Below are 12,559 nucleotides of genomic sequence, written 5' to 3' on the forward strand. Positions count from 1 at the left end.
TGAAGGCAACTATCTCTAGTGGCCTCGACGAGGACAGGAAGCCGGCGACTTGTCAAAGTACCCCCTATTTGTCCTTGTCATTTTATCCAGCTAGATTTTGAACTGCAGTAATGACTTGGCATTTACGGCTTGGGCGGGTAGGCGGTTCCATGGGGTTTATATCCCTGTGGGTGTAGAAGCATCTCCTTCCGGATCAGCATCCTCCAAATTGTTCAGTATTTTAAAAGTTTTTATAAGATTGGCTCTGTTAATAATAATATAATAATAATAATAATAATAATAATAATAATAATAATAATAATAATAATAATAATAATAATAATAATAATAATAATAATAATAATAATAATGATGATTCGACAGAGATCGTTAATAATAATTATTAATTATTCATTATCAAAATGATCACTATATATTTACCTATTTCTTGTCAAATACATTAATTAATTAACCTTATTTATTCACGTGTGCTACATAAAAAAACTTTTAAGTAACATTGAAGTTTTTTATGATTTTCGCTACAAAGTGTTACAAAAATTGTGGAGTGAATGAATTTGGTGTTGGTGTTGTACAAATAATAATCTTAGTTCTATAATTTATAAATAATTTTATAGTTTTATTGTACTATTTGCATCTGTCAATATAATCACGTTTATATTTTTTTAATTATTTTAGATGCTAAATTTTATATAATAATATTATTTAAAAGTAAAGTTAGGAATTTTTGTTTGACGCAACAACAAACTTCAAATTTGAAGAGAAGACGCCCGGAGCCGCTGGTCGTCCTCTACCTTTATACCTCTGTGGTGTCTGCGGTCTTTCTCAACCTGTGTGGTGTCTGCCTCTACCTCTGCGGTCTTTCTCAACCTGTGTGGTGTCTGTCTCTACCTCTGCGGTCCTCCTCAGCCTGTGTGGTGTCTGCCTCTACCTCTGCGGTCCTCCTCAGCCTGTGTGGTGTCGCCGCTCTCCCGTCAGTACACCCATTGTTTATGCAATTTTTGCTATAGATTAAATATGTCTTGTGCACACACAGGTACTGTACCTGTTATCAAAGTTATCACTCACAGCCCCGCTGTTTCAAGTCCCTCAACATACACTCACTCCACACATTCTCTTGTGTTATTTACAAGTACAAAACCTTGTTCCTAAATGCTAATCTTGATCTGAAACTTTTCCTTGATAGATGTAATGACCTCCTCATAGTTTCCTAATTTGTGCTTCAAACTATTTTATGCTACCTACTACACCAATTTTAGTATTTAAGATGTGCGACTTTAGTGTAATCAGTGTCATCAATTTATATTATAGTTATTATGGTAAACTCAAATTTTTGCTACAGTATTATGTTAAGTTTAACTCAAATTCTACAACAATATGCCTATTAATACTTTCACTTTTATTAGTTAGATTAAGGACCTGCCCGAAACACTATGCGTGTTAGTGGCTTTGCAAGAATGTAAAAATATCAATCTTATGTTCGCTTTCAACCCAATATATTTTCTTGTATATAAATAAATAACGATTTCATGATGCAAATGTTGATTGTATTCAGCGATGGACATGGGTTGTGGGAGAGATAAACTGTTGTAACACCACTTCTTGAATCACTTGTGATGTAAAAAGTCTAAAGATATATGTACATGTATTATTGTACAAGAACATTGAAAATTGTGTAGCTAGCTTCACAAGATTACTTGCTTAGCTAAATAAAGTCTGGGGTTCAGTCCCTGAACCTATTATGTGCCTCGGTAACCCTTTCCATCCCCCCTTACGGGATGGGTATCAGCTGTACAATAAGTGACTAAACTGAATAGTCCCTGTGGTGCAGTGGTAATGTACTAGCCGGGAGCTTCACGAGCAATTTGACCTGGGTTCATATCCTGGCACGGGAGGATTGACTGGGTGCCAATCCTTAACTGTACGCCTCTAGTCACTCGGCAGTGAATGGATACCTGGTTGTTGAACGATTTGGGGGATCGTATTCCAGGTAAGATTAAGATAAAGAACCTGCCCAAAATGCTGTGTGTGTATTGTAAATATATAAAAAGAAAACAAAAATCCAAGAAAGAAATATACACTGACTTTGGGGTACCATGTATACACTGACATTGGATACTAGGTTTATGCTGGCTTTGGATGCCAGGTAGACACTGGTTTTGTGAACTAAGTACAGTGGAACCTCGAGTGACGAGCATTTCAAGTAACGAGCGAGGCACTCGCAGAAAATTTCTTGATTGACGATCTTTCGCTCCATTAACAAGCAAGCCACATGGTGCTTCCTGGCGTTCCCACTGGTTCTCGGACGCCTCCGATGACAGTGTTGTTGTTTTGCAAGACGAGCGTTTCACGTGACGAGCTCGGTGCTGGAACGGATTAAATTCGATAATCGAGGCGCCACTGTATATGCTGAGACTACCCAGGATTTATGCTGGGGTGGGGGGAATCACAAAAGGGTCACTATAATTCTAACAAAGAAGTAATTTTAATTGTTAGAAACTTTATGAAAGATAACTAATAAATGTCTCCATTAGCACACAAATTTAATAATGGCAGGAAATTGAAAAGTAGAGAGACACCGTACACCCGCATACCCTCTAATTTCTATCGGTAATTGTGTAACAGAGCTGCTATTCCTGAGACTAGATGTCTTGTTCACTGCTGTACTGCTTTGAGGAGAAAAATGTTGGTGGATAGTTAACTATGTACTTACATTCGTTGAAATTTGGCCAAATCTAACTGAACTTAACCTAACTAGAACTTGCTGCTCCTAAACTAACTAATCTTAATCTTGCCTAACCCAATAATAATACCATCATCACCCAGCAAAAATCTGCTATCAGAATAATAACAAATTCTGCTTTCAGACAACACTCAGCCCCCTTGTTTAACTCCCTAAACATGCTGAACATAATCTCACTCCACAAATTCTCTTGTGTCAACTACAATTACAAAACCCTGTTCTTAAATGCAAATCCTGCTCTGAAACTCTTCCTGGACAGATGTGGTGATAATGGGTCCTATTACACCAGAAATAAATATCTCTTTGATATACCCAGAGTCAAACTTAATCCGTGTAAACACACTATGCAAATAAAGGGACCCAGTCCCTTTATTTGCATAGATTATGGAACTCGATTATGGAACTCACTCCCTATTGAATTGAAAAGCTGTCCAACTTTTGCGTCATTCAAAAACAATACTAAAAAGTACCTAATTTCATCTTCATAGTTTTTTACCTTTTGCTTTAAAATTGCACTGTATCTATTGCTACCCAATCTCCCAATCTTTATGTACCCAATTTGAACATCTTTATCATTGTGATATTTGCTGTCTTCTTATATGCTGTCAATCTGCTGTATGGTGTCTATTAATCTTGTTTAAATTACCAATCAAGTTGTCAATGTAATCAATCAGAGCTTTAATATACTTACTAATCTCTCTCATCTCATTTTTTGTCTTGCAATGTATTTGTTATTTTATTAATTCTGATAGAATTTACCTACTTAAAATTATCTGTTAGATTAAGGACCTGCCCGAAACGCTGCACGAACTAGTGGCTTTACAAGATTGTAAATACTGTACTATGCTATGTATTCTCACAAACTCAATGTGCCTTCTTCTATATAAATAAATAAATAAATAAATAAATAAAAATTACAGGTCAAAATTACATAGCTGATATTTAATTTTTTTTGGTTACACTATTCATTTTAATCTTTTAAGATTTTTGGGGTACAAAGTTTATTATTTTAGCATTGTAAGCATTGACATTGTTTCAAAACTATTATTGTTTTCCTTGATCATAAAGTGACCTTCAAGATGGTGAGCAGTGAAGGAGAGGTTAACATTGAGCATGAAATGCAGAGGGTAACCAAGTTGACGAGTTCAGTTGTAGCCAAACTCGCTAGTACCAATGTTGGCTCACTCGTCACATCTGCAAAGGATTCCTTCACTAGTGCAGTTCAGACTAATGATCATACCCAGCAATTGCTGGATGAGAGATTGGAAGGTAAGCATCTAGTTATTTATACCCAAAATGTAACTCTAAGTACAGGTATTGTACATTTCTTTGTCTACTTGTCCACAGTAACTGTGGACAATTAGACACTTGTCCACAGTTACTGTGTGCACTGCAAATCTAAGAGTAAAATGTGTCATACTTCCCCATTCCACACCCATCTTGTTGTAAGGGCACGAGCTTGTAAGCCGTACCCTAGAGTACGAACTCGCACACTCCTTCCTTCCTTCTAGTATAGATATGTTATTTTAAAACAGGGATGTTGAACCAATATGCATTTGTAAACTCTTCAGACACAGGTAATCATGTGGGGGCTGGTGCCATACTTTTGAATTGGCAGGACTCGACAATCAATCAGTGCGTGCATTACATTTATTAACACACAGGAAATGGTATAATACACTAACAAGGAATAATCTCTCACTCACCAGATAAACTATTAGTATTCCAGTCACTCAAATATAATGGAGGTCAATAACCTCACACTGAGGTGGGCCCCTTCGCGAGCTCACACCACGCGTGTGTGTGTGTGTGTGTGTGTGTCGAGTTTCGGCTCTTTCACTCCTCTCATAAAAATGCTCTGGAAAACTTTAACACACAGAATCATACATATTTACTAATACATACTCTCAAACACAAATGAAGCATAAAAATTAACACAAATAAAACAAACTGGTACAGTATTTTAACTAAGAAACATTTACATTAATAACAACAAAAGCTAGACTTTATATGCTAATCATTACATTGTGAATAAACTACCACTATATTTTCCCATTTCAAATTGCCATACTTTTATTTAGCTGATTATTGGTAAATGCACATCTTTTCCAGTGTTATGGCCTGTTTGTAAAGAAATAATTTGAGGCATAATGAAGTCTACTTTACACCTATTGCTGGTACATGTTGGTGTTTAATGATCTGCCTCTTTCAGCCAGTAATGGTTACCAGTGCATCCAGCTGCTCAATGTTGCCTTTTCTCTCTATTTCATATTTTTTGTAATGTTTTATTTTATAAATGAAGGTAACCACCAGTGTGCCTTAGAAATCTTGAAATTGCTTGACCTTAATAAAGAAGTCATATTTTAACTTCAACTTTATTTAATATTGTTGATGTATATTGTGACAAATGACTTAAAAAAAGTATACTGTACAATGTGAAGCTGAAGGAACATTAGATCTTAAAGGAACACAGTATAGATTTTAGTATAAGTTAGCTACTAAAAGCTGATCTAATATACAGTACCCTTTAATAACTTGTTTTGAATTTGAAAAATACAATGTAAACCTTAGTTTGTGTTAAGATAATCACAAAGTACAATATGCTTTTACAAATTTGTTTACTTGAAGTTAAATTTAGTTATTAAACTATGTATTATAACGAACACAGCTTTACTACCATAGGTCTAACATCTTTGGTTTACTGTATATTTGCAGAATTATTGCATGTTCAAGAAATGGAAAAGTGTACACTTGATGAGCTGCGATCACAAACCCTGGGTCCTCGAGCACAACATCTCCTGTCTCAGATCGCTCAGGCTAACAGAGAAAAGGTTGATCACACTGCTATATTATTATTATTTATATACCTGTTAATGTATTTCACATTAAGACAGTTGACAGTATCAGTTTAAATGGGAAAACAATCATCTCTCACTTGCAGTTACTATATCACTACAGTATTTAATATGGTATAATGCTATCAGTACCACCCCACCTTGAAATTGTAACCAAGTCACACACTGAAAAGTCTCGACAGAAAATTAAATTTTATCGCCTTTGATTTTTTTTAATCTACATTAGTAGTGAGCTTTAAATATTACACATTTTACTCTTGGTAACTTTTCTAAATACAGTATTTCCATTTTTATCTTGCACTATATTTCAAAATATTTCCACTTAATGGCACCTTTGTTGCAGAGTGACGTAGAAAACGAGATTGCTTCATTGGTTTCCAGTATTGTTAATTTGGAACAGCTTGACAACCAGCTGAACACTAGAACCAAATCTACAATCCTGCATAATTCCACTTCCATCCCTAAAATGAAGTGAGTATCCAATATGACCTTCACTTATAAATGATCTTTATGTAAAATATTGTGTGCTTTATAGTCATACAGTAAATCCTTGCATATTTGCAAAGTTCCATCCCTGAAATGTGTGTAAAACTTAATAATGTAAATCTTATCTTATTTATTAAAGGTAAAGTTCTGTTCTGATTTCACCATAATATGAGAGGTTTTGTGCTATTTACAGTACAGTATATACTTACTCTTAGAAATATGTTTTTGCAATATTAAATATAGCACATTTAAATATACATAGTATATTTTATTCAAAATTAATGTCTTCGGTCTTTGAATCATACAGTGAAGGGAGTTGATATACCATGTTTTCAGGCCTAGCCTCATGGCCTCCTTAGATAGGCCTTCAGAATGTATGATTTAGGCTTCGTTGGTCACCTCTCAGCACTCTCATTTCCAAGTTTCATGAGCAGGAGAGACATCATAACAGGAAGTAGGAGAGCACTCGAAGGAAATAAGATAAAGATTTAAAAAAAAGACCCATTCAATCTTTACACTACACAGCCTTATGTAGTCTCAGTAGTGAGACTTTCTGTCGGCATCTCTTCCCTCCAATGGCTTTGCTCTGCCCTACTTCGTTGCCATTTAGGGTTCGATCGATCCTTGGTGATTTGTTGGATGACTGAGCGCTTGCGCAGGTGCCTGCATTGTCTTCCTATAGGTGGGGTTTCATTCTGGCATTGTACTGGTTTCTCTGGTTCTGCCTATTCTGCCACTCCTGGAACCGGCGGGTTCTTGGTTTTCAGGGTCATTTCCATGGCATCGTCTTCCTTCACAGATGCCTAATCTGGGATGGGGCTTCGTGGCTTGTACTCCCGGGCTGCCCAGGGGCAGTAGTTGGGTCTACAAATCCACAAGGGCTGTGACGTGGATTCGAACCTACGTCTGAGAGCATCCCAGACGCTGCCCTAATCAACTGAGCTACGACATGGTCAAAAGAGTTAAAACTGAAGTTCTACTGAACTTACTGGATCCTGCAGCCTCTCCGAGACACAAACCAGGGTTTTACACAACGCCCCCATGCACTCGAGCTATGTCAATAGGCCATTCTACCTCTTCACCCTTACTTCATTACACACAGAAATCACAATATTGTGATGCATCAATCACCTGGCACAATTTGTGTTATGGCAGTGTGGCAGGCCCTGCAGAGGCTTCACCTTCCCTTGAACTCTGTGCTCTGGCTTCCTTCCAAATACTGTACTTCGTGGTGGTTCGATGTCTGTACCATGGGGGTAGGGGGGGGGGTTGTTTCAGTCCCTGTGGAGTTAGACGCTTTGTATGTTCGGCCTCTGGCTTCTTGGGGTTTTGATTTTCTGTGGTGTTGAACCTGCACCTCCCACTCCATTCCCTGCTTGTGAGGCTCTCATGGTGGTTTCTTTTTGCCTGGACTGGTCAAGGTAGAGGTAACCTTACCTTTTTTTTCCCCAATGCAGTTGTTGCTTCAGGTGCTGTCCAGACTGGAGTTATACTTGGGAAGGGTGGTCAGCCCAGCCATGGTTTTCAGTACTGCTGGCCTGGCATCTGAACCCGGGCAGTTTTTCCACGGCTATGCCTCTTCCAACTGTTCGGCCCAGTGGTGCTTTGACTTTTTCCTCTGCTCTTTGCATTTGGTGTTTTGATGCATTCCGCTTGCCATTTGTGGCACCAGCAGGTGGTTTGTTGGTGTCCCACTTGCATCTTTCTTTGTGGCTGGTGTTCATTTCACCGCTCCATGTCTCTATTTCGACTTTTTCAGTTTCGGTCAGGTGTGTCCTGTCCCTTTTTCTCTTGGTTTGGTTCACTGTTCTCTCCTTTTGTTGACACCTTCTTGGTGCCGTTCCACATATTATCTTAATGAGTTCTTCCTCCTGTGCTGTCCTGGTCCCTTGACCATATTTTGACTCTTGTTTCCTTGCCCCAGTTAATGGTTTCCCTTTTGATTTGTGTTTTTCTTAGTGATTTTCCTTTTGGCTTTCACCTCTGGCTATTCGGTTGGGGAGCTTCAGGCTCTTCTCTAGTGGTAGGGGTTTTGTTTTTTTGGTCCTGGCAGGCAGTTTGTTTGCCACCATTGTCTTTTCTGGTTCAGATGGTGTTGGCGGGCTTCCGGAGGAGGCCTTTGGTGTTTGATGCTTGTTTGGTTGAGCTGGGGGTGCATTGTTTGTTGTCCCGTGATGGAATTTTGCCACTGCCTGCATGCTACTATTTCTGTCTCAGGTGGATGCTTTGTTTGATCTCGTTTCCTTTGGTTCTTGTTCGAAGGCCCACATTGTTTGTACACGTCATGCTGTACTTGACTATAGCCGCTGTCTTTTCTGTTGGGCTGATAATTGGGCTGGGGGGGAGTTAGTGTTCTAACATGGTACTGGCAACCCAGAATTTGCTTTGTTACTGGGCCCAGTTGGTCATGTGTGTCTTTGGATTGTGTTACCTGCCCTGGTTTCTCATCTTAATTGCCTTTCTGCCTTCCTGATGTAACCCTTTCTAATGTGGGGAAGATTAGCTTCAGGAAGCCACAAGGGGCTTTCCCCAGAAACCCAGTGTGAAGCAATCCCAGGAAGATAGCTTCAGGGAGCCATCAGGGCTCCTCCAGAAATTGGTGCTTCATAACATTCAATGCTCAGGTTTTTAATATTTGTCTTTCATTGCAGAGCTGATATCAGTACATTCACAAAAATCTCCAACCTGAAATGGGATTACTGTGCTCCTGAGGACGTAGTCAAGGGTTGTATCCTTTTATAAGTAGTGTTAACAATTTTTAGTTAGTCTGAATGTGTAAAAATACTTTTTTTTTGCTCTAACCTATCCTGCTATAAAAAATACACTACAACTACAGGGCAGAGGAATTACTGATCCACTGCCCACGTCATATAAATTGCCATTCACACTTCTGTGGAAATAACATTCCATTTACCTGGACTGAATGGGTCTCGAACCCCAGACCCCTCGCGTGTGAGGCCGTAGCTCTATCAACTCTGCTATAAGCAGTCTTAAAAAGGAAAGTTTAATTCTTCTGGGCTTCAATAGTAGTCAGGGTAAGTTGAAAATTTCAGTTTGGCAGCAGGATGCTGCATCTGGAAACTTCTTTTTAAGACTGCTCATAGCTCAGTTGATAGAGCTACAGCCTCACATGCGAGGGGTCCAGGGTTCGAGACCCATTCAGTCCAGGTGAATGGAATGTTATTTCCATGGAAGTGTGGATGGCAATTTATACATACATACATACAGTACTTGGTATATAAAGTACAGTATACTAGTCATATGAACTGTGCTGTATTAACCCTTAAGCTGCTAAGGGGTCCTAAGGAGATTTACACCCCTGTACGCAAGAAAAAATATTTAAAAAATTATTTCATCTTCTAAAAATGTTAATTTGCGTTCCCTGAACACGGGAAAATAAAAAAAAATCGTAGGTGTTGTATTTTGGGCGCAATAGGCTGAGGAAGTCTGACAAAAAGTGGGCATTGACGGCTTTAGAAACTATCTACTTTTACTCCACGATGGATAGTGATCATGAACAAGGCCCTTCCAGGAAGAAAATTGCGAAAGAAAGGCTTGAAAAGGGAGGGAATTGGGAGTGTAGCTGGAAGGCGTCTGAGCGCTCACTCGCGGCTAACGCGTGGCCCGTCTTCAACTCGTCGGCGGTTGGAGCGTGACCAGGTTTTATATTTTATATGCTAATGTTCCTCTAGAGAATTCTATTGCGAACCCATTGAGACCAAAATGAAAGACCTAGGACAAAAATTGAGGTGACCAGAGTGAAAATAGTGAAAACATTTTATCGCGTTTGCGCGCTCCTGGGTAACTCGTTCGCACTTTCTCCATTTGCTGTGGGTAATTAGCCGGGCTTTTGGAGTTTATATGCATTTAGTGCTGTAGAGAATTCTATTGCGAACACAATGATACCAAATTTAATCTCGTAGGACGAGAATTAAGGTGACAAAGTTGAAGAGAGTATACACTTTTCAGAATTTACGCACGCTCCCGTGACACCCTGGGTCCCATATCGCACAGTTGAGGGGTGGCGCGCGGGGTGAGCGAAAGTGTTAATCCTTCTCATAATTTTGGCGTCGTCAGCAAACATTGAGAGGAATGAGTCTATACCCTCTGGGAGATCATTTACGTATATCAGAAACAGGATAGGTCCAAGTACAGAGCCCTGTGGGACTCCACTGGTGACTTCACGCCAGTCTGAGGTCTACTGCGGACCCCTCACTGTAACTCTGCTTCCTATTGTTTAGGTACTCCCTTATCCACTGGAGTGCCCTACCAGTTACTCCTGCCTGTTTCTCCAGCTTATGCATCAACCTTTTATGGGGTACTGTGTCAAAGGCTTTCCGACAGTCCAAGAAAATGCAGTCCGCCCACCCTTCTCTTTCTTGTTTAATCTTGCTGCCCGAAACGCTTTGCGTAATAGTGGCTTTAGGCATTGTATGTACTAGCTCTATCTATTAACCCAACAAACTTTGTAAAATCTCTTTATGTATGTACCTTACCTAAATAAAAATTTATTTATTTATTTATTTATTTGTCACCTGATCGTAGAATTCTATCAATCCTGTAAGGCAAGATTTACCCTCCCTGAACCCATGTTGATGGGTTGTCACGAAGTCTCTTCTCTCCAGATGTGTTACTAGGTTTTTTCTCACAATCTTCTCCATCACCTTGCATGGTATACAAGTTAAGGACACTGGCCTGTAGTTCAGTGCCTCTTGTCTGTCACCCTTTTTTGTATATTGGTACTACATTAGCAGTCTTCCATATTTCTGGTAGGTCCCCCATTTCCAGTGACCTACTATACACTATGGAGAGTGGTAGGTAAAGTGCTCCTGCACACTTTCAATACCCATGGCGAGATTCCATCTGGCCCAACAGCTTTTCTCACATCCAGCTCCAATAGGTGCTTCTTGACCTTATCTCTTGTAATTTCGAACCTATCCAAGGTCACCTGGTTTGCTGCCACCTCTTCTAGCGCCGCGACATCTCCCTGTTCTATTGTAAAGACCTCCTGGAACCTTTTGTTGAGTTCTTCACACGCCTCTTTGTCATTCTCTGTGTACCTGTCCTCGCCCACCCTAAGTTTCATCACCTGTTCCTTCACTGTTGTCTTCCTCCTGATGTGACTGTGTAGTAGCTTTGGTTCGGTCTTGGCTTTATTAGCTATATCATTTTCATACCTTTTCTCAGCTGCTCTTCTCACACTGACGTACTCGTTCCTGGTTCTCTGGTATCTCACTCTACTTTCTGGTGTTCTGTTATTACGGAAGTTCCTCCATGCCCTTTTGTTCAGCTCCTTTGCTTTCATACATTCCTTATTAAACCACGGATTCTTCCGTGTGTGTGTGTGTGTGTGTGTGTGCCTGTGCCTGTGGTTGTTGAAGCCATTTGGACCCCTAGCGGCCCAAGGGTTAAATACGAAAGTACTTGCGGAATTTCCTGTCTTTAATCCTTCCTTCGTGGTCTGACATTCTTAATCACGTATTAATTTCTTGATGTACACATACACATATACTTTCTTTAGTTAAACTAAAAAAAAAAGGCCGAAGAAATATAAGAAAATTCACTTTCGTAAACAGAGTGGCGAGGTGAGGTGAGGTGGAGGACAAAACTGTCGGTAATTTCAAAGTGTGCTAGGAAGACTGGACACCACGAGAGTAGCTCTCATCCTGTAACTACACTTGGGTAATTACACATACACATGCATTTATATTTTGGTTTGGTGCCTTCTTTTGATAATAACTCACTTTTTATGTACTGTACTACAATTTTTTGGAGTTTTTCCTTAACCAGATATCAGTTATTTATCAACCTCAAAAGAGAGACATTATCCCATTCAAGTTTGACAAAGGCTCTCACTCACAGTTCTTCATCACCAACTTCCTGTGGGAGCAGATAGGGACAGATAATGACTTCCTTCAGTAAGGAGAGCTGATCACCACCTAAACCTTTGATGCATCTTGATGCTAACATTATTGTATTTGCCTATAATGTATGTGTGTGTATATTTTAATCATCCACATGTTTCAAAATATGTATGTGTCATATAGATTATTTTGCCAATTGTATTGAAATAAATGTGTATATATATATTATATATATAAAATAAACTTCAATTATCTCTACCATGTTTTCTAATTATGGAGAAAGCATCAATACAGTGTATCCTTTTTATCTCTGGACTATTATGTTAGACATTGAAAGAAAACCAGTTAAAAACTTGTATGTTATCAAGACACTTTACAATCTTTAATCTCATCGTGAAGGTTTACATTTAAGTACACGTATGGGAGCTTTACATACTTCCCGTGCCAAGCATTTATGTTGAAATTAGAATTTTATCTTGCCATTATAGGCGTAACTACTATTGTGTGTCTTTGTAGGACTCCTCCATTGACCCCTTGTGTTAATATGTTAAAATTACAGCACATATACAGCTTCCTGTCCTCAACAGTGAGATGTGTGTACTCACCTAGTTGTG

General features: G+C 39.1%; 1 protein-coding gene across 3 annotated transcripts; it reads left to right on the forward strand.

Annotated features, from left to right (window-relative positions):
• The first annotated feature begins 734 nt into the window (after nucleotides 1–734).
• Nucleotides 735–12,203, forward strand: LOC123755856 (kinetochore protein spc24). Of its 3 annotated transcripts, none has more exons than XM_045738758.2 (6): nucleotides 735–970; nucleotides 3,809–4,009; nucleotides 5,456–5,571; nucleotides 5,939–6,066; nucleotides 8,733–8,809; nucleotides 11,879–12,203. In XM_045738758.2, the coding sequence occupies exons 2-6, from the start codon at nucleotides 3,820–3,822 to the stop codon at nucleotides 12,001–12,003; spliced, it is 636 nt and encodes a 211-aa protein (XP_045594714.1). In that variant the 5' UTR covers nucleotides 735–970; nucleotides 3,809–3,819; the 3' UTR covers nucleotides 12,004–12,203. The 3 variants fall into 3 exon arrangements, with proteins under 3 accessions (XP_045594714.1, XP_045594715.1, XP_045594713.2); XM_045738759.2 differs by having other exon boundaries at nucleotides 762–779; XM_045738757.2 differs by lacking the exon at nucleotides 735–970 and adding an exon at nucleotides 1,003–1,316.
• Nucleotides 12,204–12,559: the final 356 nt, after the last annotated feature.

This window comes from Procambarus clarkii, chromosome 43 (genome assembly GCF_040958095.1).
Source record: "Procambarus clarkii isolate CNS0578487 chromosome 43, FALCON_Pclarkii_2.0, whole genome shotgun sequence".
Taxonomy (NCBI): domain Eukaryota; kingdom Metazoa; phylum Arthropoda; class Malacostraca; order Decapoda; family Cambaridae; genus Procambarus; species Procambarus clarkii.

Excerpts from the sequence above, each read along its gene's own strand:
- LOC123755856 (XM_045738757.2), top strand. The coding sequence starts at position 1,232 with ATGCTACCTACTACACCAATTTTAGTATTTAAGATGTGCGACTTTAGT. Across the intron at positions 5,572-5,938 it reads CTCAGGCTAACAGAGAAAAG|AGTGACGTAGAAAACGAGAT; the intron begins GTTGATCACACT and ends CCTTTGTTGCAG. Across the intron at positions 8,810-11,878 it reads TGAGGACGTAGTCAAGGGTT|TTATTTATCAACCTCAAAAG; the intron begins GTATCCTTTTAT and ends ACCAGATATCAG.